The sequence below is a fragment of the Dromiciops gliroides genome, chromosome 2 (genome assembly GCF_019393635.1).
Source record: "Dromiciops gliroides isolate mDroGli1 chromosome 2, mDroGli1.pri, whole genome shotgun sequence".
In the NCBI taxonomy this organism is placed as follows: Eukaryota; Metazoa; Chordata; class Mammalia; order Microbiotheria; family Microbiotheriidae; genus Dromiciops; species Dromiciops gliroides.
The window spans coordinates 331,138,981-331,166,101 of NC_057862.1; the positions used below are offsets into that span (position 1 = coordinate 331,138,981).

The 27,121-nt window shown below is 38.3% G+C and overlaps 1 protein-coding gene across 1 annotated transcript; it reads right to left on the bottom strand.

Moving 5' to 3' along the window:
• Positions 1–845: 845 nt before the first annotated feature.
• On the bottom strand, positions 846–26,351 carry SLU7 (SLU7 homolog, splicing factor). The gene is made up of 16 exons (XM_043979996.1): positions 26,209–26,351; positions 21,697–21,878; positions 21,455–21,608; positions 20,787–20,867; positions 20,315–20,479; positions 19,785–19,853; positions 17,073–17,120; positions 12,054–12,185; positions 11,665–11,762; positions 11,417–11,484; positions 10,787–10,926; positions 9,703–9,864; positions 4,356–4,460; positions 2,054–2,125; positions 1,631–1,744; positions 846–1,161 (listed from the first exon to the last, which is right to left on the bottom strand). Exons 2-16 carry the CDS (start codon positions 21,864–21,866, stop codon positions 979–981), a joined length of 1,761 nt encoding a protein of 586 aa, XP_043835931.1. The 5' UTR covers positions 21,867–21,878; positions 26,209–26,351; the 3' UTR covers positions 846–978.
• Positions 26,352–27,121: the final 770 nt, after the last annotated feature.

The following is a 27,121-nucleotide window of genomic DNA, read 5'->3' on the forward strand; positions in this document are numbered from 1 at the left end:
AAAAACACTGGATTTGGAACTTAAAAGACCAAAGTTTGAGCCTTAGCTCTGGAACTTACTAGTTGTATGACCTTTGGCAAGTCATTGAACCTCTGAGTTTCAATTTCCTCTGTAAAAGGGGTAAGGATTTGAACCAGAAGATCTCTAGAATCACTTTTAGTTCTAAATCTTAAGCTATTCTTTTTTTTTTTTTTTTTGCGAGGCAATTGGGGTTAAGTGACTTTCCCAGGGTCACACAGCTAGTAAGTGTCAAGTGTCTGAGGCCGGATTTGAACTCAGGTCCTTCTGAATCCAGGGCCGATGCTCTATCCACTGCGCCACCTAGCTGCCCCAATCTTAAACTATTCTACACAATGACCAACCACAATTCCAAAGGTCTCATGATGAAACATGCCATCCACCTTGAGATAGAGCTGATGGACTCAAGACTGTAGAGAAGCATATTTTCTTTCTTTTTCTTCTTCCTTACATTCTGAACATGGCTAATGCAAGAATTTATTTTGCTTGACATACTTAGTTGCAACAAGGTTTTTCTTGCCTTCCTAATGGGTGAAGCAGGGGGGAATTAGGAGGGAAAGAATTCACAAATGAAACTAAAATAACAATGAATATTACAAATATTAAGTCTTTAAAATAAACAGTACAAAATAAAAAAAAAAAAAAAAAAAAAAAAAAGAAAAAAAATAAAATAAAAAATAAACAGTAAACCTAAAAAAAAAATCACATGATACTGATATCTCTAAATCAATTTGAAAGCAGCCTGCTGTGAATGAATTAAAAGTCCTAGGAAATATCTCCATAACATATGCTTACTGGTTTTTCACCCTAGAGCAGAAGGCAATTAATTGATGAAAGAATTCCAGAAATTTATTTAAAAGACAGTAAGAAAAACAAATGAGGATTTTTCCATCCTTGTTGACCAAGAGACTAAACAGAATATATACAAGTTGGGTGTCCTGAATCTCCTTCCAAGTCATGTCATTGCTGTCCAAGGAAAGAAGCCATGGGGTCATCTGGCCTCTGGCGTTTCATCCTGTATGCCTCCATTTCCTCTTCTGTAGGCTCTCGGGCTTCATACATGCTATTGTAGGGCCTCTTCCTTTCATCTAACTGCATGATCTCCTTGACATGGAGGAGGCGTGCCTCCTCTGCATTTAATGCCTAGATGGAAAAAGAGAGAAGAAATGAGTACTGGCACTTTCAGCATAAGTCTACCTGCCTAATAGTGGCAGGGCAGAATGGATAAGCACTGTGACATCAGAAACCACTCAGGCAGTTCTGAAGGAGTCCTTCAAATTCTAATTGGAGCCAATTCTTATTCAGCTTGCCACACAGTTTTAGCTTGTAAAAGTCAATTCTCATGAATTTCTCCACTTGTTTCAGCTTTTTTAGTCAATTTTAATGCATTTTTACTAAATGACAAAGATTGAATTAAATCCTACATTTCAGAGGTACCTACTTCAAGGTCAATGAGTCAGATTTTTTTAGACAGCTTAGAGACAATGGGCAAATTTCATTTTCAAACATTCTAAAATTTCTGAGGCAACAAGGTCTTTACAAAAAAGCACACTCCATAGGAATAAAGTTTAGGAGATGCTTCAAGGGCAGTTATGTCAAGGTCATTAAGTACCTTTTTCAGTTTTTCATGTTTCTTCTTTTCTTCACCCTCACTGTCAGAGCTACTCTTCCTGTGTTTCTTCTTCTTTTTCTTCTTCTTCTCCTCTTTCTGTTTCTCTTGGTGAAGCTGCAAGGAAGGATTAAGATGTAGAAAAGAGTACATGATGAAGTCAAATGACCTTGGTTTGAATTTAGCTGGGCAGGTTCCTTAACTTTTTGAGTCCCAATTTCTTTATTGATAAAAGAGTAATAATACTTGTATGAATTACTGCACATGTCTGCTGTGAGGAAAATGCTTTGTAAATTATAAAGTGCTATATTAATGTGAACTGTTATTAATATACTCATGAGTGTCAAATGTTCAGCACTTCTACCATTTATTTATAAACTGTAAGCAACACTGATAATCTGTAAAACAAACAGGGCCATAGCCTACCTCCATCAGAGTTTTTGGTCTGCTTGTCTGCTCTTCTCCCACAGCATCATCAGGAATATATTCATCTGCATTCTGTTTAATTAAAAAGGGAAATAAATTGAATTCAACATCATGAGAAAAGGTACTACCCACATCACCATCTCCCTAAGGAGAAAGTTTTTGATATATGTTTGACTTAAAACTATGCTATAGTGGAATGAGCATGGGACTACAGTCTTGGAGGACATGTGTCAGAGCAGAGGTTTACATCTGTATAAATACAAGGTTACTATATTTATTTGCTGATGTAAATGATAGGCCAAAGATTTATGAATAAACAAGAGATAGAGAGCAGTGAGTTGTAAAATGGGTAATTTTGATTACATTAAAAAGTTTTTGTACAAATGTAGCCAAGATAAGAAAGAAAGCATAAAAGTGAAAAAAAAATTTATAGACAGTTTCTCAGATAAAGGTCTCATATCTCAAATATATAAAGAACCTTGTCAAACCTATAAGAATATGAGTGATTCCCAATTGATAAATGGTCAAAGGACATAAACAGGCAATTTTCCATTGAAGATATCAAAACAATTTATAATCACATGAAAAATGCTTTAAATCATTTTGATTAGAGAAATGCAAATTAAAACAACTGTGAGATATCATTTTATATCTATCAGAGTGGCTAAAATAATTGAAGGGGAAAGTGACAAATATTGGAGGGGATGTGGAAAAATTGGGATACAAATTCATTGTTGGTAGAGTTGTGAACTGAAACAACCATTCTGGAGAGCAATCTGGAAGCAAAAGAACCCCTATGTTCTAAAATATTTATGGCAGCTCTCTTTGTGGTTGCAAAGAACTGGAAATTGCAGGGATGCCCATCAACTGGGGAATGGCTGAACAAATTGTGGTATATGGTTGTGATGGAATACTACTAAGCCATAAGAAAGGAGCTCAATGATCTTAGAGAAACCTTGTTTTTCTAAAACATGGTTTAGAATTGCATGAAATAACAAAGAGCAAAATGAACAGAACCAAGATAACATTGTATACAGTAACAGCAATATTGTTTTAATAACATCTTTGAGCAAATAAGTAATTTTGATTACTATAAATATCCAAATAACTATAAAGGACATATGAAAGAAGACACTATTTGTATCCAGAGAATGAAACTGATAAATAGAAATATGTATAGAATGATTTTACATATATACGTATTTGTTGGGATGAAAAGGGGATAAAAGGAGAAATTTACATGATAGCTTTATTATATATTTAAAAGGAATATCAAGTTGTATATAACATTTGTAGATTCATATGCAATCATCTTTTTTATTATACTATATTATGGAAATGCTTGTTTTATTCCATAAATTAAAAGTAAAATAAATTAGAAAATTTAAAAATAGAGCAGAGGTGTCAAACTCATGTCTGCAAAACTCAAGTATGGCTGGAACCAAATTAAAATGTAATTGGGAAATTTTTAACAAAATAAATAAAAATATGATACAAAACAGATAATGTTAGTTTGTGTTTTTCTAAGTCTATATGCAGTCCATAGGGATACAGATTTTTCTATCTGAACTTGCCACCTGTGTCAGGACTGACCCTACCTCTTGAACATGTGACCTTGGCAAAGTCACAAATACCCTGAGCTTTACACCTGTAAAGTATGGATACTAACACTCATGTGAACATATTTTCTAACTACAAAATATTAACCATACCATTACAATCTTAATTACATAACTTCCTCAGATCAGGACAGAGATGGGGACTGGACCTGTGATTTCAGTGGTATAGAGCAAAGCTTAAACTGTTAGTCTCAACCCCATATGGCGTCATATAACGGAATGTGGGGGTTGTGAAAAATCTGGCAACAGTAAAAGGTTATGTATACCTATTTTATATACCTATATACCTAGGGTCATGTAAAAATTCCTCAGGCAAAAAGTTTAAGAAGAACCTGGTACAGAGGACTACTAAGTGAGGAAATGCCTTCTAGCAATCCAGGTCAGCATTATCTAGGCAATTTAATAGTCTCAGAGAGTTGCCTGGGGGCACTGAGAGGTTAAATGACTAGCTCAGGGTCACACAGCCAGGATATTTCAGAGGAAAGACTTGAACCCAAGTCTTCCATGCTTCAGAGTTGGCCCTCTCTCCACGAATACCAAGCTGCCTCTTTTTTTAAGATCAGAAAGTAGTTTTCTGAAAAGAATTCCAGAAAATGTAAAGACGGGCAGTAGGGAGTGACCCTAATGCTCAACAATAATCAATCTGTATTATTTATTGTGCTTCTAGAAAAAGGGATACTCACAGCAATTTCCTTCCCAGCTTCTCCAGTGCAGTAGGAAAACTTGACAAAGGAGTGACAGCACTTGTATCCCCATCGACCTTCTTTCCAATAGGAACCCCAGATATGCTGTAGATGAGAAAGACACCATTGAAGAACAGAATATTTGCTACTTTAAACTATCCTGGTTAAATTCAAGAGTGTATATAAAGCCTCCAGAACAGCTCAGCAAGAGGGCAGGTGAGGGTTCGAGTTCTTTTGTACAGATTTTACCGTTAATTTGAGAAAGTGTGATGTTTCTGATACACATTCAAAGACAAGCTAATAAAACTTCATGAACTTGGGCTACACTAAAGTTAACTTCTGCTTAGCAAACTGTTTCTATACCAACAGGGAAGATTAACAATATAATCAAGTTTTTCTTGACTACTTGAAGTATCACCAATTTTGAAAATATTCTCAAATAACTTAGGAAACATTCATTCTAACTTCTGTGAACCTTACTTTCTTCATCTGTCAAATTGGGGTATTAATACCTGGTCTACATACTTCACAGGGTTGGGAAGATAAAAGGTAACAAGGGATGTGAAAGTGCTATAAAAAAAAGTGTTCTACAAATGTAACTTGCGATTTGGCAACCCCATTCCTTTATGGCAACGGGTCTTTCCAAAGTCACTAACAACATGGTCATCAATAAATCCGGTGGTCTTTCTTTTGGTTCTCATCCTCCTTGACTGTTCTTTAGCATTTATATATATATGTATATATACATACATATATTTTAAATTAAAGTTTTCCATTTTTTAATTCCTATTCTTTTATTTTCTTTTTTGGTGAGGCAATTGGGCTTAAGTGACTTGCCCAAGGTCACATAGCTAGTAAGTGTCATGGGTCTGAGGCCGGATTTGAACTCAGGTCCCCCTGAATCCAGGGCCGGTGCTCTATCCACTGCGCCACCTAGCTGCTCCCTAGCATTTTGTATTACTGGACTACCTCCTCCTTCTCTAATCCCCCTCTTCCCTAACCTGCTGTGACAGTACCTTCTCAAGTTGTTTTTCTCCCTCTTGCTCTGACCTACTATACCCACTATAGGCTCCCCATCTTTCTATTTCCTCTTAAATGTGTGTGTCCCTCAGGGTTGTTGTTAGCCCTCTTTTCTTCTCTCTGGATGACTTCATCCATTCCCATGGTTTCCATGATCAGCTCTATGCAGATGACTCCCACAGAATCACAGACTCTCAGAGTTGAACAGGACCTCAGAGGTCATATCTACTAGGCCAACCCATATCTGAAAAGGAAAACTCTCTTCTGCCAAGTGGTAGCCCAGCCTCTGCTTAAATATGTTTAGTGACGAGGAACCTCACCTAGGTAGCTCATTTCACTTTTGGACAGTGCTCAATGGTAGGAAGTTTTCCCTTGTATCAAGGCAAAAATCTGCTTCTTTGCAACTTCCATGCATTGCTTGTAATTCTACTCTCTGGAACCAAACAAAATAAATCTAATTTCTTATCTATGTTTTAGCCCTTCTAATACTTGAACACATCTATTAGGTCCCCAAAATTTCCTGTCAGTTCCAACACCAACCACCCTTTTTCAAGGACCTACCTCTCTCTAGAATACTATAATAGACTTCTAACTGGTCCTCCTGCTTCTTGTACATGTCCTTTCTAATGCATCATTCACACTGCTAGCAAATAACCTTCCTAATGCATTACTTTGATCACATCACTGCTCTACTCAAAAACCTCCCCCGGAGTCCCATTTTTTAGAAAGGGAATTGACAAAAGGAGCATATAATCAAGCTCATAAGATAACTACAGAGCAGGCTGTATAAGAATTAGATAAAGGAGAGTGGAGATGTTTAGTTTGGAGAAAAGAAGATGTAAAGGGGCTGCGATGTCTATGTCCAAAGCTCATCATATTAAAAGAGGAATAGGATTTGCTTTGCTCTTCTCCTGAAGAGAAAACCAGGAGCAATGGGTAGAAGTTGCAGAGAAACAGACTGTGGCTTGATATAAGTAAAAATCTTCCTAATGATTAGAGAAGTCTAAAAGTGGAATGAATTGCATGGGGAGATCCACCAGAAATACAATTAGCTAACATTTATATAGCATTAGATGACCTCATCAGCTCCCCTTGGGTTTAATTATCATCTCTTTGCAGATGACTCCCAGATCAGCCTCTCTCCTGGGTGCAGTTGTATAATTCTAACTACCTACTAGATATCCTGTGAACATCTGAAACACAACAGGTCCCACCCCTAAACCCACACCTTTTCTGGACTCTCTGGCCAAGAGTACCACCATCCTGCAAATCTCCCAGGCTCTAAACTCCAAAATTATCCTTGCCTCCTTATTCTTCCATACCTTACATATTCAGTCAGTAGCCAAATCTTTTAATTGCTACCTCCACAGTATCTCTTGTTGTAAAGACGCCTCATATTTCCCTAATTGGTATCACCTTTTGTTGTCTAATTAATTCACTAACAATAAATCTCAACTGATTATTTGATCAAACTCTTTAAAGCATTTCCCTGGCAAATTGGTTGCCATGGCAAGTGTAAATTGATTCTAGAAGTATTATTTTTAAATTTTTTTGCAGGGCAATGGGGATTAAGTGACTTGCCCAGGGTCACACAGCCGGTATGTGTCAAGTGTCTGAGGCCAGATTTGAACTCAGGTACTCCTGAATCCAGGGCCGGTGCTTTATCCACTGTGCCACCTAGCCGTCCCTAGAAGTATTATTTTTGATAAGCATATTCCAAAAAAAAAAAAAAAAAAGAGGGGAACATTTGTAAAAGTTTTCTTTTTTCAAAAAAGAAAGTTTTCTTTGAGATTGTGTTGTGCTTTAACTTGTATTTAAATATGTTCTGATTTTTCACAAAAGTAATTGTATACTAAGTAAAAAAAAAGGGTATTATTTGAAATTGTTGCATAATTATATATTATATTCTGAGTCAAGATGTATTCACATTTTTTGTTATCATTTATTATCCTCAATTTTTAAATCCATATGAGATCTGGATTATGGGAACTTATCATTTAAGACATTAATTGCCTTTATTCTGAGTTATCAGATGCCAGTTGGCTAAGATGCCATCCAATCACAAGAGGAATGCATGCAAGAGCAGACATTGAACTGTCACATGAGGGGAGACATGCATGAAGTCAAGGTATGGCCGAGGGAACGGCTTTTGACAAATGTTGAGGCTGGATTCTCTTGGTTTAATTCTTGTTTATTTTCTTTTTCCCCACAATATTGCACAGATGGCTGGAAGTTTTGATCACACCCATCTCATTCTTCACCTGGCTTCTATGTCCCTTCCTATATGCCTGATGCCATGGACATCTCAATCCCATGCATCTGATTAAGTCTGACTTAGTTTCCTCCAATATGTTTGGTGGCATGGACACATATTCCATCCACCTATTTTAAGCCTGGCATACTGCATGGGCAGTATATATTGCTCAAGTGTGGGAATGCTCATATCCCATCATTTCTCTGTTCTTTTATGGTAACCCCCATAATTATCTCAGGTGTCATGATAAATACAGTGTTGAATTTGGCCTTGACATCTGTTACCAATTACATTAGATTTTTTGATTTCTCATTAATGGCATGAAGATAATTAGGCAGGTGATGCAAAAAGTGATGAAACAAAGATACAAATTATTTTTAAAAATTAATATCGCAGCAATTGTCTTCTCAATTAACCCTCCACAAGGGGGGACTATAGTAATATTAAGTTTTAGAGAATGTTTTGATTTTTGTTTTATTATATGTTTCATGTGTAACAACTAAGATTCTGAATTCCCTTAGACATGTTTTTTGAGAACTTTCATTGTTTGATGTGATTATTGACGAAGCTATTTTAAAGTTGTGTTAAGCTCAATTTTGTAGGAAATTTTCCTGGCTGATTACCAGCATCTACACATCAACCCCTGAAAAGACTTCCATTCCACAACTACACCTAGAGGACATCTGAGAAAAGACTTTCAGAGACTTTAAATGAACAGTTTTGTTTTGTTTTTCTTTTTCTCTTTCTGTTATAATATACACCATATGTTATATGTACTCTCTGCAGAGGCCCTCCCTTTGCAAGATCAATGTCAAAGCACCGGTTCATGAGGAGAAAAAATTGCCCCTCTGGACAAAACTTTCCTCTCTCCCTTTTCTATATTGTTATTAACATATTGTTAGTTAGCATAGGTTATTATATTCTGTTATTTTTGACTGTTTCATCAAGGAAACACCCTGTTTCCTAAAGAAACAAAGCGGGGACTGTAACGATTGGAATGACGTCACCTGCTGGAGACTTACTGTAGAAAAGCTCTGCCATGAGGTGAAGGTCTTTGAGGGCAAGACCATGCATCTTTTCTTTGGTGTCAGGAAGTGACGTTTGCTTGTGGGAGGAAAAAGGGGGAGCCTGGGGGCTCTGACTCGGCCTCTCTCTTTTCATGTGGACTCTGGCGGAGAGCAGAGCTAGGAATGCTCTCTCCCTTTAATAGATAGATGAATGTAGGCCTTTCTCTCTCTCTTTACCAAATTCTTATTCTCCTTAATAAATGCTTAAAAGTCTAACTCTTGCTAAAGTTTATAATTTATTGGTGACCACTCATTAGATATTTTAGACAGTATAGCTAGAATTTTAGCCTTAACACTATACCTGTCCCCTTTTCTCTATGTATTAGTTTAGTCCCCCAAACCCTTTTTGCTAAGACTATTACAAGAATCTCTTAATTAGTGTCCATGCCTCAAATCTCACCCCTCTACAATCAAATATCTTCCCAGCTGCCAAAGTAAGTTTTTACTAAAGTACAGGTCTGACTACATTACCACCATAACTCACTCAATAATGATGGCTTCCTTTTGCCTCTAGAACCAAATATAAGCTCCTCTGTTTAGTTTTTAAAGCCTTTCACAACCTGGCCCCAACCTTATATTATACATTATTCTACTTCCCACACTCTATAGTCCAGACAAACTGGCCAACTGGCTGTTCCTTACATACAACATTCAATCTCCTATCTTTGCACATTTGCACTGGAATATAGTTCCACCTTATTTTCTACCTTCTATATCACGCCTTCCCTTATGTCCCTAGCCAGCAAAGGTGTTAGAAAAGTGATGGTGTGATTGGGATCTTAGGGTTGGCAAACTAGAAAGAGAAGCAAGGTTCCAAATGTGGTATGACCATTAATATGCTGGGTAGGACAGTCTCAATATGCCAGTCTCTAATAATTCTCATAATTAATGAGTTTCTAAAAGAGACAACTGCTACTTTAGCACTATAGACACATTAGCTAAAATAGAAAAACATGAAAACTACATAAAGTAACAGCACAAAACAGTTCTGATTTTCTGAACTTACTGTATGATTATTGATCTTGACATCCTCTTCATATTTAGAGCAGGCAATAGCTCGCTCTTGTCCTTTGATGATTGTTCCATGCCTTGAATATTCCACATAGTCTTCTGTTTGAGCTAACAGTAACTCAGAAGGAGGAGCATCCAGGTGTTCTTGGCCTCCATACTAAAAAAGAAATTATACCTGATGAAGTACGTTGAAAGCTTTTACTCAAACATAGACTTAAGTCATCTGTATAAATCAGTGAAATCTAAAAAAAGTTACTGAATTATCAGGAGAAAAAGAACAATGGATAGAAGTGCAAAAGAAAGAGAAAGGTAACAGCATTGAATTTTTAACTACCAAATTAAAAGTATTCTAAAGTGGCACAAAAGATTTTAATTGGTAAAATATATATATATAGACAAAATGATAAACATGAAAGCTGTAAAGAATTAATTGTTATTTGAGGTTTTTATGCCTTGGTGCGCACTGGCCTGGGGCTCCGCAAACCTCATGGTGCTCCACCCACTGGTTGTAGCCGTTGCCAGGGCTCTGGCACCTCACATCATCACCACTCGCCAACGTCTACATGGACCTGGCAAAATTATAATGATTGGAAGCCTAGTGAGGGCAGTCATGTGACTGTCAGAGTGGCCATCCCATTGGCTGGAGCTGTGTGGGGTGTTTCTAGGTTTGGGGGAGAAGAATTGGGCATTCGAGGTGGAAGCTGGAAAGCGACAGGCATTCTGCTGTGTATTTTCAGCTGATTCCTGGGCGGTGGTATTTTTTCAGGTATTATAATTTCCCTTTCCCCATTTTATTTCCTTTCCCTTGATCCTACTGATCCTGTTTGTGTTTTGTTTTTTTTTTAAGTTTGTTCTTGTTAAAATAAATCCTGTTCTGTTTTGAGGGAGGCTGCTGGTCTCCTTCCTTGCCCCAATATTGCGGCGAGCTGCTTAGCTAGCACTCCCCAATTAAAAATTGGTCCCCACAAAGCTAAGTTTATGTAGGTAAAAGTTTTTAGAATTTAGTTAACATGAAGGAATACATATGAAAAAATTTTTTGACAGTACTGTTATTCAACTTCAGTTTTGGTCAAAATTACCTTCTCTAGGATGCTTTCTTTCTGTTGTTCTTTGAAATCTTCTTTCTTGACTTTAAATGATTTATACAACAACTCCAGTTTTGTTGGATCTGCTTGGAGATGCACTTCAGACCCTTTGTCATAAGCCTCCCAGGCAAACACTAAAGTAAATGAAGATATTGAAAAAAATAAGTTATTAGTTAAATAGAGCATTAAAGATTCAGGAGGACCTGAGTTCAAATCTGGCCTCAGACACTTAACACTTACTAGCTGTGTGACCCTGGGCAAGTCACTTAACCCCAATTGCCTCACCAAAAAACAAACAAACAAAAAAAAAAACCATGAATTGAGCCCCTACCACATACAGGCATAGCCTGGTGTCAAAGAAATTATAAAGATGAATAGAACCTTGGTCCTGTCTTAAATATAATACAGTTGGGAAAGGGGGATAATACTTTATTTTGAATATTTACATGCATTATAGTTGTATTAGCATACTTTTGGCCAGGGATCATTTGACTTGGGTTTCAAAAGCAAAGCTTAAAAATTTTTTTTTGCCAATATTTTCACTAGTTGGTCTATCAGAAGGCAAGTTTTTTCTTATAGGAAAGACCTTATACTAACAATGTCTAATTTGATGCAAATACTTACATTGTGTTTGTGCCATTGAAATGGTATCTCCAGTGTATCGAACGAAATTGTCTCCTGCATAACTAACTCTAAAAGAACAAAAAACAGATTATTTAATAAGGTTGACTTCTTAGAGAGGTAGGTTGTTTCTTTCCTGACCTTGTCACAACATTATATTCATTTTAATTGAGTTAACTCATTTCATCTTCCATTTGAAATACCCTCTCACCCTGTAACATACACACAAAACAAACTTTAGACATACTTACTCATCAGGATTCTTTCCTGCATTAGCATAGGGATTCTCTCGCATTGCTCTTGTTTTTGGATCATAGTAGGCAGAATTGGGATCTAAATTTCGCAAATACTAAAAAAAAGAGAAAGAAAACACATGACTATGAACATTTACTTGTACTGTAAGAACTTTTCAACCAAGTGGTGTATAGCTGAGAAAATCAGAGCACAGGATGTATAGCACTTGGAGGAAGGGACAAGAATTAGACAGGGACCTTGGTGTGGGCACTGTTCTAGGATCTCAAAGGCTTTGCCTTGGAATTGTTCTTAGTCCCGATAAAAAAGTATTATCACAAGTATATCAAAATTAATTTTACCATCTGAATTTTTAATGGGTTACAAATTAAGACAACTCAGAGCTTACCTTAGCAATGTCTTCTCGAATCCTGAGATTCCGGACTGTAATTCGTCTTTTAGAGTCAAAATTCTGTCCAGGCATATCAATGTCATCTGCATACTTATCTTCATCCTCATCTTCACTGTTATGGTCTCTTTCCTAAAACAGAGCAAAGTTAGAAAATGATTAAGAAAAAGAATTGGTGTTCTATTTTTAGGTTCAAGTAGGTCCATTTGAACAATAACAAATCAGTATCAATTAATTAAAAAAAATAGTAATATAGTATCTACTTTGTACCAGGCATGGTAAATATAAAGATAAAAAAAGTGAGATAATCCTTGCCATCAAAGAGTTTACATTCTAATGGGGGAAAGAAGATGTATAAATATAAATGAATACAAAATATAGGGCTAGGAACTCTACAAGTTATTTCATTGGCAGAGGAAAATCCCTCTACCAATGCAGATCAGCATCTTTTCTCTAATTTATAGCCTTAAAAGTTTGTCCAGCGGGTACTGACAAACTGAAGCTCATGGGCTAGCCATCTGTTCTTGTCTAAGAATAGTTTTTACATTTTCAGATACAATAAAACTTTATTTTAAAATGCAAAAGCCTTTCTTAGCTTATTGCATTCCCTCTCCATCTCTGCCTTTTGGAATGCTTAGCATCCTTTGAAGTTCCAGTCAAGTACCACTTTCAACATGAGGCCTTTGTTGAATCTTAGTCCAGAGGCACTAAGCGGGGTAAGTGACTTCCCTAACAGCACAGATAAAGCTGGTATGTGCAAGAAGACCCAGGTCTTCCTGGTTCCAAGATAACTTCTCTATCCACTGCACTACATTGCTGCTTTTAAATTCAAAGTATATACAAAGTAAATATAATATAATTTTATTTGTGAGAGTAACCCAGTAAACTGGGGAATCAGTCTCATGTAAAAGGTGGTATTTGACTTAAGTTCTGAAGGATGCTAGGGGTTCTAAAAGGCAGACATGAGGAAGGAACCCATTTCAGACATGGGAGACAGAATTATAAAGGCACATGGAACACTGTAAATAAGGATCAGCAAGACGGTCAGTTTGGCTGCAATACAGAATGTCTGAAGAGGAACAGTATATGAAAGGAAATAATGGGTAATAGTTCTGAAAACTTGGGCTGGACTCAGATCAGGAAGGGCTCCAAGTGCCAAAGAAAGGAGTTTCTATTTGATCCTAGAGGCAATAGGGGGCCCCTGGACCTTTCTGAGAAGGAGAATAATCTTATCACTATGCTATAGGAACATCACTTTGGCAGTTGTATGAGTGATATCTGGAGCGGGAAGAAATTTGAGGCAGAGAGAACAATTAGGAGACTATCTCAATAGTAGAGCTGAAGTGGGCCTGGACTGGTGGAGATGAGTGCAGAGCAAAGGGAGAGATGAGAGAGATGTTGTGGAGTTAAGATTGCCAGAACCTGGTAACTGATTGGATGAGAGAGTGAAGAGTAAAGGATGAATTTCAGTTTCAGATCATGAGTGGTGAGATTTGGGGTAAACATAACAAGTTCTGTTTTGGCCATGTTAGTAGGGAATTCTACTGGAAATCCAATGGGTTTGAGATATGTATAGAACATCCAGGAGGAGATAATCAGTAGGCAGCCAGAAATGCAAAACAGACTCAGGAGAGAGTTGGACATCCTAAATGTAGCTTTGGGAGTCATTTGCATAGAGAGAATACTTTAATCTGTGGGAACCAATGAGGTTACCAAGATAAACAGGAGAGGACCCAGGAGCCCTGGCTGGGGTGGGGTAGAACATCCTTCCTAGCCCTCACAGAGAGTGAGACATGGATGATGATCTTTTAAAGGAGGCTGAGTAGTCAGATGAGAAGAAAGATAAAAGTATGACAGGGCAGTGTCATGAAAACCAAAGGAGAAAAGAGTAGGTATAAGGATGGTGTGGTCATGAGTGTCAAATGATGCAGAGAGGTCATGAAAGTTGAGAACTGGGGGGAAAAGGCCATTAAATTTAACATTAAAGAGAGCAAGAGACCTTGGAGAGAGCAGTTGAGTAACAAAAACTGAAGCAAGATTGCAAGGGGTTGAGAAGTAGAAGATAAGAAAGAAGAGTACAGTTTAGATCAAAGATTAAGAGCTGGAAGGGACGTGACAGGCCATAGAGTGCAGTCTACATGACGCACAGACGAGGACACTGAGGCCCAAAAGGGTTAAGTGATTTGCTTAAGGTCATCCAGGTAGTAAAATCTTCCTATAAAAGGGAAGTGAAAGATACAGGACAATACAGATAGTAGAATCAAGTGAATTTTAAGGATGGGAAGATTTGGGCATATTTGTAAAGGAATAAAGAAGGAATCAGTGTGGATCAGGAGAAGTGAGAAATTAGGGAGTTAGGATGACTGAAAGGGCAACCTGCTAAAAGAGAAATGAGGGATTGGGATTAAGGGCACAAGTAGAGGGGTTAACATTGGCAAGGAGAAGGATCATCCCATCCTCTAAGACAAAGCTTCTTAAACTTTGGGTCTGTAATGATTGGAATGACGCCACCTACTGGAGACTTGCTGTGGAGAGCTCCACCATGAGGAAAATGCCTCAGAGGCATTGTGGCTTTTCCTTGGCGTCAGGAAATGACGCTTGCTCATGGGTGCTGTCTATCAAGTCTACCAGCCAATCAACTGGAGGAGCCTCCTATGGTCTGGGAGGAGACAGGAAGGAGGAAAGGGAGCCTGCGCAGAGAGCGCTGGCCTTTTTGGCTTCCGGACTTGATGGTGGTGGCGGCAGAGGACTTCACAGGAAATTTGAGGAAAGATAGGAATGCCAGGCTGTTAGAATTCTGTTCTCAATCTTTTTCTTTCTATTTTCCAATAAACCCTTAAAAACCTAAACTCGTTTTATCAGTGATTTTTAGTCAGTTTCCCCCAAACTGGGGGAACACATTAGAATCCACATTTAGAATCTTAAATTACACAGGTCTTGACCCCATATGGGGTTGCATAACTGAATGTGGGGGTCACAAAAAATCTGGCAACAGTAAAAGGTCATGTATACCTGTTTTATATACCTACATACCCAGGGTCCCATAAAAATTTCTTGGGCAAAATGGTGTCACGAGTGGAAAAAGTTTAAGAAGCCCTGTTATAAGACTGAAGCTATAATCTGAAGTGTGGAAATGGGCACCAGAGTAAGTGTGTTGTCAGATGACCTCAACATTTTCAGTCAAGTATTTGGCAAAATCAGGGCTAGAGTGACTAGTAGAGAGAATAGGCTTGAAACAGCCAATGGTAGGGATAGAGTTAAACAAGAAAGAGTAAAAGGACTTGTATGCTTAAGGACCTAGCTGATTGGATAACATAAATTTGTACTCAGCACAGTAATGGGACTTCCTTTAGAAGTATTCAGTAGGGGCAGCTAGGTGGCGCAGTGGATAAAGCACTGGCCCTGGATTCAGGAGAACCTGAGTTCAAATTCGGCCTAAGACACTTGACACTTACCAGCTATGTGACCCTGGGCAAGTCACTTAACCCTCATTGACCTGCTCCCCCAAACACCCCCCCCACCAAAAAGTAGTATTCAGTAGCAGGCTTATAAGGTAGATGGTAGGGAGTAGATGAGATTAAAGCTGGGAAGGAAATGAGTGGTAATATGACAATGGGGAAAAGGACTCAAGAGGAAATGACACTGTAAAGTTGAACTGATTAACCCTAAAGAGATAAAATTTTGAAAGGAGGCATAGTTATGATCTGGGAAAGGAGGTAGAGGCTTTGGTGAGCACAAAGTCAAGGGTTAGAAAGGGTGAGGCACAGAGATAGATGGAAGGACAAGAGGTGAAACTAGAAGAATTTCCTAATTACAGAAGTGGAACACTTGTGGATGATGACAATGAGTTTAAAGGTATGATGGTCTCTGTGTGTGTAGCTAAGGTAAAGTTGAATAGGTTGATGAACAGGGAAGCAAGGGTATTTGGGGAAATATCAACATGTAAATCAAAGTCCTTCAGTAAAAGGACAGGTGTTGGAATATAGAGGAATATAGTACAACAGGCGATTAACTTCTTGACAAAAGACAGAAAATGACCTCGAGAGCAGTAGAGAACAGCCACCAGGGATTGGACAGACTCATACCATGGGAAGGACTGAACCTCTAAGGCACAAAAAGAAGCAAGATGCATATCTACACCTCCTGGACAGCATGGCTCCCCACCACTCCCAACCCCACCCCACCTCCCCATGCCTGCTCCCAGGGTTAAGTATGTTGGTGGGACTTCAGAGACGGTACATCTAATACTAGACAGAGTGGCATGGGCTGCAGTGTCTTCTGGGAAGAGCCAGGTTTCTGTGATTATAAGACGAAAGAAATGTAAGAAGTCATCATCTATTATGAAGGAATTCTAAGTGGAGCCATAGGAGAGAAGATAGATTTTATGGATAGCAAGGGGGTAAAATGGGTGTAATGTTGTTTAAGGAGAACAGTAGAGCAAATAGCAAGAAGTCCATGATCTGGCTGGGCCTTGTGTCCTAGCAGGATGGTTGGAAGGGATGTAACTCAGTTTAGGACTTGACCATTTATAGGGTGTTGAGGTGTTGTATGATTTCTTACATTCCAGTCAATAGCCAGGGAAGCTGATATCTGTGGTCTTGTTAGTTAATGAAAGAAATCTAAATTATTTATTATTTTTTAAATTAATTAATTGATTGATTGATTGTGGGGCAATGAGGGTTAAGTGACTTGCCCAGGGTCACACAGCTAGTAAGTGTCAAGTGTCTGAGACTGGATTTGAACTCAGATACTCCTGAATCCAAGGCCAGTGCTTTATCCACTCCTCCACCTAGCTGCCCCAGAAAGCTAAATTCTAAACATAGTGGCTTCCAGGAAATGAAAAGTTAGAATTTTTCTTAGGAAAATATAACTCAATTACTACTCCACTTAGGAATTCTCAAACTGTAAGTACAAATGTAGTACAGTCAACATAGGCTATTCACCCCTTCTCCCTTGAGTCAACAGTAACTATGAAAATTCAATATAGATCCAGTTATTTCTGAAGCAAAAATTTCCTACCGTCTGAGAATTTGGTTCTTCTTCTCCCCACTGATGTTTTGGAGAATTCTGGGATAAGAAAGAAAAAGGGACTTTGTAGCTTTTGAATATGGACATATAATAACACACACTATAAGTCTTCTATAACATCATTAATATTATCTAATCATATTAATATCTACTTTGTTAAATATGGGGCCAATAAGAATTCTAAATGCAACTATTACCACACATATTTTAACTGCAATACATTGTCAATACAATCAATACTATTTAAAATTGTTTCCCCTTACCCTAATCATTTAAGTCTATTATTGTTTACAATCAAGTAAATTCCCCATGAAGTATTTATAGAAAGACAAGTATAAGAAATTCACAGGAGGAGAAAAAAAAGTGTTGGTTGTAATATGCATCAGTATGAGAAGTACCCAATGGATGAGATTGTAGATATACCAAAGTATAATCATGTAAATAAACACACTACTTTGTGAATGTTGCTGTTGTTCAGTCATTTTAGTCATGTCCAACTCTTTGTGACCCCAATTGGGGTTTCCTTGGCAAGGATATTGGAACGGTTTGCCATTTCCTTTTCCAGCTCATTTTACACATGAGAAATTGAGGCAAAGAGGGTTAAGTGACTTGCCCAGGGTCATACAGCTAGTAAGCGTCTGAGACTGTATTTGAACTCATGAAAATGAGTCTTCCAGACTTCAGACCCATTCATTACTCTCTTCACTGTGCCACCTAGTTGCCCTTTGTGCATACATCTGACCATATTTGTTCTCCAGTCTGAAGAGTTGATGGGATGAGTAGGTATAGTTATTACTCAAGCGGGCCTTATAAACACTGGAGGTTCAAGTAACCAACTTAGATATAACAATTTCTAGGTTTAGTTGCAAGCAATTTCCAGCATGTGTGGCACAGACAACACATAGGCTAGTTATTGCTGCCATACCCCTTTTTGTGTTTGGAGCTACTGCCAGGCTTAGGAGTTCCTGGCAAGGCAAATACACTGAAAAGATTTTCATAGTATTTTATGTAACTGCAAAACAAAAAAACCTCTCACCTCATAACCTAAACATACAACAAAATACGTTAAACAGACTCTGATACAATGATGTAATAATTCTGTAATGTTTTAGTTAAGACCTAGGAACATAAAGAAAACTGGAAAGATCTCTATGAAACAGTGGAGGGGAAAAGGTGAACCACAAGAATTATATACATACTACAATTGGGAAAAGCAAACGGAAATGGAAAAAAAAATTCTTACTGAAATGATTCTTTATGCACCAAAATCAATTAAATATAACTAGTTACCAAGCATGTTTAGTTGTATTGATGTTCAATATTAAGTTTTTAATTAAAAAAAAAAAGTACTGGCCCTTATGTACTCCCCTTCCTGCTTTGTGAATTGAGATTAGGAGTTCAATCTCCCCTAACTCCACAGTTTTCTTCTTCTTCTTTTTTGCTGGGCAATGAGGGTTAAGTGACTTGCTAAGGGTCACACAGCTAGTAAGCGTCAAGTGTCTGAGGCTGGATTTGAACTCAGGTCCTCCTGAATTTAGGGCCAGTGCTTTATCCACTGCTCCACCTAGCTGCCCCACTCCACAGTTTTCAAATAGCATTTATTCAATATGCTATCCCACCCACCAAATGCTTAATGCAAAGGAGTTGGCACCCTGGGATATTTTTAAAAGGCTGCACACTTTTATAACTTTTTAAACTTTACCTTAGTTGGGTAACAAACAGCATATCTACAAGTTGTTATTTCAACAAAGACTATGTTGTTGGAATTATCTAAAGTCTTTTAAAAAGGCATTTAGGGGGCAGCTAGATGGCGCAGTGGATAGAGCACCGGCCCTGGATTCAGGAGGACCCGAGTTCAAATCCGGCCTCAGACACTTAACACTTACTAGCTGTGTGACTCTAGGCAAGTCACTTAACCCCAATTGCCTCACCAAAAAAAAAAAAAGGGCATTTAGACCTAATACTGGGTAACTAGAAATTTTTCTTAATTTGTCTGCGTGTGTGTATTCTGGGTTAAATGGGGAGAATGAAAAGTGTATGAGAGGGTAAACCAATGTCCAACCATGAAAGACAGGTCATCTAGTTTCCTTTTCCTCTTTTTAATAAAAACGAAAATGTTACCTCAGTGGCTGATGAATTACAAAGGGGTTGGAGATTCTGTTTATTTTATAATTAACAAAGAGTATAATTTCCTTTTTAACATTTTGCTTAACGGTTCGAATGTCTATGTTGCTAATTGTCAGTTTTCTTAGAGTCACTGCTTTTAAAAAAATTTATTTATTTATTTATTTATTTTTTTGCAGGGCAATGGGGGTTAAGTGACTTGCCCAGGGTCACACAGCTAGTAAGTGTCAAGTGTCTGAGGCCGGATTTGAACTCAGGTACTCCTGAATCCAGGGCCGGTGTTCTATCTACTGTGCCACCTAGCCGCCCCTTAGAGTCACTGTTAACACACATACTACTAAAAAAAGCTTTGATGTATTTTTCTTGTTTTCCCAAGGTATAAATGGGCTCTCCAGATGTTATGAACACTTTGCAAAATGAAATACTTGCAAACAAAACGCTATGATTTTATGTACTAAAAACAAATCCTGTGCAAGGAATATATTGTGGACAGTTTACCTTGTGGCAGGCTTAACTAAACTTTGGCCAAATACACTTTCATTGAAAAATAAACAGAAGTTATTATATTCAATAACTTACCACTTGTTCCATTAACTTTCCTGAAGCTAATTCTTCCTGTAGTTTCTGAGCTTTCAGTGTACGTTTAGCCTACAGAACAGAAATATTTTTTGACAATATTAAAAAAACAAACATAAAAAAACCAAATAACTAGCACTTTTATGATTTTCAATAATGGCAGGGAATAGGATCACATGATCTTCTCCCACCCTAAAAAAAATTATGATTATAAACATAAAATGAACTACAATTTTAGGTAATAAACAATCTTATCCTATCTTTATCTATCAGTTCCTCCACTTAGGTGCTAAAAAAAACACCTTAAAAAACCAAAAGATAAAACATTCTTGCTGGTTGAATTTAATGTCATTTACTAATTGGTTAAATCTACTATTACTGCCACTAGCTTAAAAATGAAATACAAAACACTGAAATGCCGTTCTAGATATATTCTCTGAGTTCATTCTGTTTATTAATACAGAATGTGGAAAATAAAATAAAATGTATATCCACTCCCTTGGGGTTATAGAAAATCAGAGAATTGAACTCACCAGGTCAACTTTAGCATATTCTTCCACAATCTTCATATGTTCCTCTGAGTTGTAGCCATTCCACCGATCTCTTTTACCATCATAGTCAAACATAAGCTGAGGTTGTATGTGTTCATCTGGTGCAATGTTAGTTCCTGTGAATTTGGCACCAACACGCCTAGGTCTCTGAAAAATAGCATATTATTTTATCTTTTGTTAAATAATTGTATTCTGGAAGAAACTTTCATCTCATCATTCTATCACACAGATTGACAAAAACACATTAGAGAGAATAACTGTTACTGACTTTGCCTGACTAATGATTGGTTTTACTTCATTTGGAATTTTCTGATGATTTTGATCAAATTTTCTCAAAACATACTTCTGTTCACTAAAAAGAATGTTAGAAAAACCCATTTTCATCACTTCTCAGAAAAATAAAACAAACAGAATCTCTGGCAAGAGTCTCTAAGACCTTCAATACAAAGCTTACCTCAAAGCAGTCTTTTTTTTTGTGCGTCATAGCCCCACAATTTTCACAAGCTCCCTTGCGGTATTTTGTAGTCACAATATTCTAAAAATGCAAACAAAATACACAGAATTGGTTCTATCCAGATTTATATGTAGAAATAATTTGTTTTTGAAATATACTCTTCAATGTCTCTCATGACAATGGTACCCATAGACACGGAAAGATCTGATATAATAAAATAAAATATTGTTGGAATAATTATTAATTTGGACTAAATTAGAAAAAAATCCTCAAAAGGAAAATAATCCAGTTGAAATTTGGGGCATTTAGGATGAGGGAAAGTCTGGAGAATTTGGCAATACAACTTTTGTTTTTGTTTTTTTGGCAGGGCAATTGGGGTTAAGTGACTTGCCCAGGGTAACACAGCTAGTAAGTGTCAAGTGTCTGAGGCCAGGTTTGAACTCAGGTCCTCTTGACTCCAGGGCCGGTGCTCTATCCACTGTGCCACCTAATTCCCCCGGCAATACAACTTTTAGTAATAAAAGCCTATAGGCTAATATTACATATTATATGGATTTTAAATTTCAAAACATGTTTTTATTTTTTATTATTCCTTAAAATATTTTTGGAGGGACAGTTTATTCATGATTTAAAACTTTTCTGCCAACTAATACCCATAGTTCACATACCTCTTTTACGCCCCTCTTATACCATTCTCCAGATGAACTGTACTCTTTTTGTTTCTCAGGTTGGGGTCTCTGATGCTTTAGTGTGGGTCTTTTTGATGGATCTATATACCACGGCACAGAAGAGATGTACTGAGGAATATGAGGATTGATATCTCTGCAATGAAATAAAAGAAAGTTCAATAAGCTAGAAATTAATGTGAATTTGATATAAATATACTTTTCAGTAAAACCTAAACACTTACTTTCCTTCTTCATCTACTTCAGCTGGGGCATTACCCAGCTTTCTCTGTTCTTCTAGCTCCTTTTTCTTTCTCCAGTCTTCCCTTGTCATTTTCTTTGGCTCTTCCAAACCCATGTCATTTGATCCCCCTGGGGGACCAGAGTTTATTGCTTCTGCAACAGCGGCCGACATGGTCCTGGTTACCTATCAGGAGGAAAAATAACTTTAGATTTGATAGACGTAGTCTTTCATTTTATCATTTTTTTAGCCACTCTTGAGTACATGTCAATAACAAACAATGATGGGGTTTTATATAACCTTCTGAATGTTTATATTTCACAGCTCCTGATTCCTTCATAATAGTAGAACAGGTATACTGATGGAAATCTTCACTGATTTCACATACCCCTAGCATTGACTGTATGTATGGGTGTGTGTATACATATACATGCATGTATACACATACATATGTATGTATGTGTGTGTATGTATACGTACCTAAAACTATAAACTTGTATAAAAAGTCTATAGGAACATAGATTTAGAGCTGGAAGTAATTTTAGAAATCATTCAGTTCAATGCCCTCATTTTACAGATGACAAAACTGAGGTCCAGTGAGGCTGAGACTTGCTCAAGAAAACAGGTAGTAAAGTTGCAGTTAGGACTCAAGTCCTGGTGCTCTGACTCTAACTCATTCTTTTTCTTTTTTTAAACTTAACAAACATCAAATGAGCAAGTCTAGATAGATACAAAGTAAAACAGAAAGAGAGCTGTACATAAAACAGCAAATCTCTATTATATCGTTTGCTTTTCCCTTTAAGTACCTATATAATAAACTCAACAAATCAATTCTGAAAGCTGTTCTGCTTGCCATAGTTTGTGGCTTTCCATGTAGTCTTTTCTGTGTATTTAAACAATGTTTCAATGACTCTCTTTACTCTGTTCTTTGCTATGTTCCTTCCCTCATTTTATCCTCCTTATACCATGTTGCCTCCCATCTGTAAACTGAGGTTCTTATCATGTCCCCCCTGCCCACTCTACCAAGGCTTGGCAGGGATTATCTTTTTTTCTTTTTAACCAAAGCACCAAATGCACACTTAGTCCTGACTGGGGTCTCTTTGAATGGTGCTGAGTAGAAGGGCCAGGTTAGTGAGAATACTTGCAATAATTTTAATAAACATTTCATTAGTTCCCAAGCTGTGCAAAACTATGTACAAGGAGCCAGGGGAGGTAGTGTTAAGAGACAGAAAGAAGCATCATGCTTTCTGCATTAAAGAAATGCAAATAATAATGAAGGCAGAGGAGCAAGGAGTACTTTACTGACATGAGAGATGGCTTAAAGGAAAAGAATGAGAGTTAGAAGTGATTTCGGAGGCCATTTGATCTAACTTGTACCTGACCATGAATCCCTTACCTTGCAGAAGTGTCAAACACCATGCACAACAGTCCTGAGCCCAAACAAATTAAAATTTAATTGGAAATTATTTGACAAAATAAAATATAATAGAACATAATGTTAATATGTTTTCTAAGTGCATATGAAACCCTATGGATCCTTATATAAAATTCAGTGGCCCTATTTCTATATCTTCAACAAGTTGTAGGCCAGACTCCTATGAATCCAGGGCCAGTGCTTTATCCACTACACCACCTAGCTGGCCCAGACTTTCTATACTTTAATACCATACTCACCCTTCAGTGATAAGATACCTTTTCCCCAGACCCCTTCAGTTCCTACACCATTAGAATATAAGCTTCTTGAGCATACCAAGTCTTCTTTTTTGCTGATATTTGTATCCCCACTGCTAGGTATATATAACCTAAGGAGGTCACTGAAAAAAGAAAAGTTCCCTATGTGCAAAATATTTTATAGCAGCACTTTTTGTGGTAGCAAAAAACTGTAAACAAAATAGATGCTCATTGATTGGGCAATGAACAAATTGTGGTATATGACCTTAATAGAACATTATTATGCTGTACAAAACGATGAGTATGATCAGTATAGAGAAGCATGAAAGATTCATATTTATTGATTAAGAAAGTAAGCAGAGCCAAGAAAATGGCTATTACAGTGGAAATGGAAATAACTACCACAAAACAACTGAAAACAAATGTTAAAAAATTATAAAAGATAAGTTTGGCTTGAAAAAAAGATATGAAGATATGACCCTCGATTCCTTCATAGAGGAAGGGGTTCATAGGTGTGAAATACTGCACAACACTGTCATATTTTATTCCATGTATTGATTGGCTTTGCTGATTTTTGTCCCTCTCTTCTCTTTTTCTTTATTACATTTTTGAGGGGGCAAGTTATAAGAGATATCTCTCTGGAAGGGGACAAGGGAAAGATATAAAGAGAAGTTTAGTTAATGTAAAACCAAAAGATATCAATACAAAATTTTTTTTAAAGCAAGTAAACTACCCATTCTCTTTGACCTAAAAGATCCTGCTGCTAGGCAAGGACATCAAAGACAGAAATAAAAATTCCTCTTATACATAACAAAATAGTCACAGCAAATGATGGTTTTCTTCTGGGGGCAGCAGGGCAATGAGGGTTAAGTGACTTGCCCAGGGTTACACAACTAGTAAGTGTCAAGTGTTTGAGGCCAAATTTGAACTCGGGTCCTCCTGAATCCAGGGCTGGTGCTTTATCCACTGCACCACCTAGCTGCCCCCAGCACATGATGTTTATAACAATGCAAATGGAACAATAACAACAAAAAACCCCAAAACAAACCCAAAAACCCTGAACAGTGTGTAATTATAATGTTGTTTCCCTCCCCTATTTGGCAGAGGTAGGCAAAGGCAAATATGTATGTGGAATATTGTATAAATTGTTAAACATGGTTACCTGTCAATTAGCATTTATTTAATTAAACATCTACTGTGTGCCAAGCATTGTGCTAGGAACTGGGGATACAAAGACAAAAAAGGAAATAATCAAGGGTTGGCTGGTCAATAGCTTATATGACCTGGTAGTCAAAATTTGTGATTTTGGAGGGCTAAGTTTAAGAGAAGTGCAGCCAGTGTCTAAGAAGAGGGAAGTGACAGTCTCTTTGGATTCTCCCTTTTCAGGTCATATTTAGAATACTGTGTACAATTCTGAAGGCTACATTTTGGGAAGTATATTGACAAACTATTCCCTAAAAAAGTTCTAATCCAATGACTTATTAAGTGACTCTGGGTTATCAAAGGTTAGACCAGAGAGCTCATCGTCTGACAGATTTACCAAGCTAGAAAGGCTTCTCTAATACAGTTCTGGCAATAAGCTGTCTGCGGTTCTCAGGACTAGCCTAGCATTTAGCTATTTAATTTAACAGAAACACTTTTCATCAGTAGATTGGCTACTAGCTGGTTAATTCTTTTGCCACTGTGATCCACGAAACGATGCTCCTTAGTCCTACAAGTCCTGCTTCTGTAGTGATGGTGGAAGAATTGCAGAAAAAGGGGCAGTAGCTACTAAGTATCATATGGGTTTTAGAGAACCTAAAAATATTAATTTAGCTGCTAGCAGTCTTCCAGTATGAAATCCTGTACAAGGGTTTGAGGTCGAATTTGAACTCAGGTGTTCTTGATTCTGGCTGTCCTCCATCCCTGGGGTGCTGTACCGCCTACCCTTCGCCTTCCTTGATTTCCTTTAAATCACAATTAAAATCCTGCCTTCAATAAGAAACCTTCCCCAACCCTGCTTAATTTCAGCGCCTTCCCTCTGTTAATTATTTCCTATTTATCCCGTACGGAATATAGCTTGCTTTTATGTATTTAGTTGCATATTGTCGCCCCCATTTTAAGTTCCTTGAGGGCAGGAATCGTCTTTTGCCTCTTGTTGTTTTCTCCATTTAGCACAGTGCCTGGCACATAGTAGGCACTTAATACTTATTTACTTAATTGGCTCCTCTGTGCATTGTCCCATGAGATGATGACCCCGCCCCAATCTGGGGCCCCGTGAGTCTAGAACCTGCAGCATGTTCTAGTGGAAAGACTCTGGAGTCAGAAGCTGTTCAGTCGTGTGCCTATTTCGGGTTTTCTTGACATAGATACTGGAGAGGTTAGCCATTTCCTTCTCCAGCTCATTTGACAGATGAGGAAACCGAGGAAAAGAGGGTGAAGTGACCTGTCCAGGGTCACACAGCTAGTGTCTGAAGCCCGATATAAATCAAGAAGATGAGACCTGAGTTCAAATCCCTCCTCGAACATTTGCCGGCTGTATGGCCACTGATCTTCCCTGGTTAGTGTCATCAAGTTTCCTCATTAGCAAAAGAGGGTGGGGGAAGAGTTTGATTTCTGAGGATCCGAGGCCCCAGATCTACACCCCCGACCCTGGGATTCTTGTCCCCTCACTCCGGGGCTTCCTCCCCACTCCAGGACATTTCTCTCCTCTGTCTCGAGACCAGTTCTATCTCCTTATCCCGGAGAAAAGAGACAGAAGCCCCTGCCCCGAGGCCCTCCAGGCCCGGAAGCCGGAGGCCTCGGGCCGAGCTTTGGTAATCCCCGATCCCAGACACCCTCCTCTCGACAACCCATTAGCACTCACCCGGCGGCGCCCCTCAGTCTACCTTGGGAAAAACCCCAGGGGGAAAGATTCATCAACTACCACCCGGACCCTGACTCCGACCCGGACACACTTCTACGGCGACCGAGCCGTGTTTACATCCTGGAACTTCCGCTGGCGTCCCACAAGCCACCGGGGCTGACGTATCTTAAAGAGACAGGGACGTATTTGCACGCGCTTCAATGGCAGACGTGGGCGAGCGTAGTGGTTTTGTGCTGTGTCTTCTCAAACCCTGCTCTCCCCGCCCGTCCTTGCCAACAGCCCTCAGGTAGAAGGTTCAAGTTTATTTACTTAGTACCCAAAATCTCCGTCGCCCTGGAAACTCATGTATAATTTCATCATGGCTCATGTGTCAATTACACCAGGCAACATGGGAGAGAGAACTTGGCTCTATTTAGCAATTATATATTAAGTACCAATTCTAGACTTGCACATGATCTGGGACGCGCCTCCGACTGCCGCGCCGGCAGTCTCAATACACAGCTCGCTCAGAAACCTCAAGTGCTCTGCAAAACTAACATCAAAGGGGCAGCTAGGTGGCGCAGTGGATAGAGGAGTACCTGAATTCAAATGTGACCTCAGACCCTTGACACTTACTAGCTGTGTGACCCTGGGCAAGTCACTTAACCCCAATTGCCTCGCCAACAACCCCCCCCCCCCAGCCCGCCAAAACTAACATCAAAAAAGTCTTGCGTTATCTGCAGTCTTCCAGACCCAAAGACCCCCTCACTTCTGTAAAGGAACACAGGAAAGTGTCATCTTGTATCTTTTCTTTAGGGCCATATTGAGTCAAATTTTCACGCACGCAGTTTTGATATATTTGTTGTTCCTCCTATTTACATTATTGTAGTCATCATATGGGCAGCTAGGTGGCCCAGGGGATATAGAACTCTTG

Bases quoted from the DNA above. Each gene is read 5' to 3' on its own strand.
- SLU7 (XM_043979996.1), bottom strand. From the start codon at position 21,866: ATGTCGGCCGCTGTTGCAGAAGCAATAAACTCTGGTCCCCCAGGGGGA. The intron at 19,854-20,314 runs GTGAGTTCAATT...TCTGTTCTGTAG, and splicing joins AATATGCTAAAGTTGACCTG to GCTAAACGTACACTGAAAGC. The intron at 9,865-10,786 runs GTAATTTTGACC...TTTCTTTTTTAG, and splicing joins AAGAAAGCATCCTAGAGAAG to TATGGAGGCCAAGAACACCT.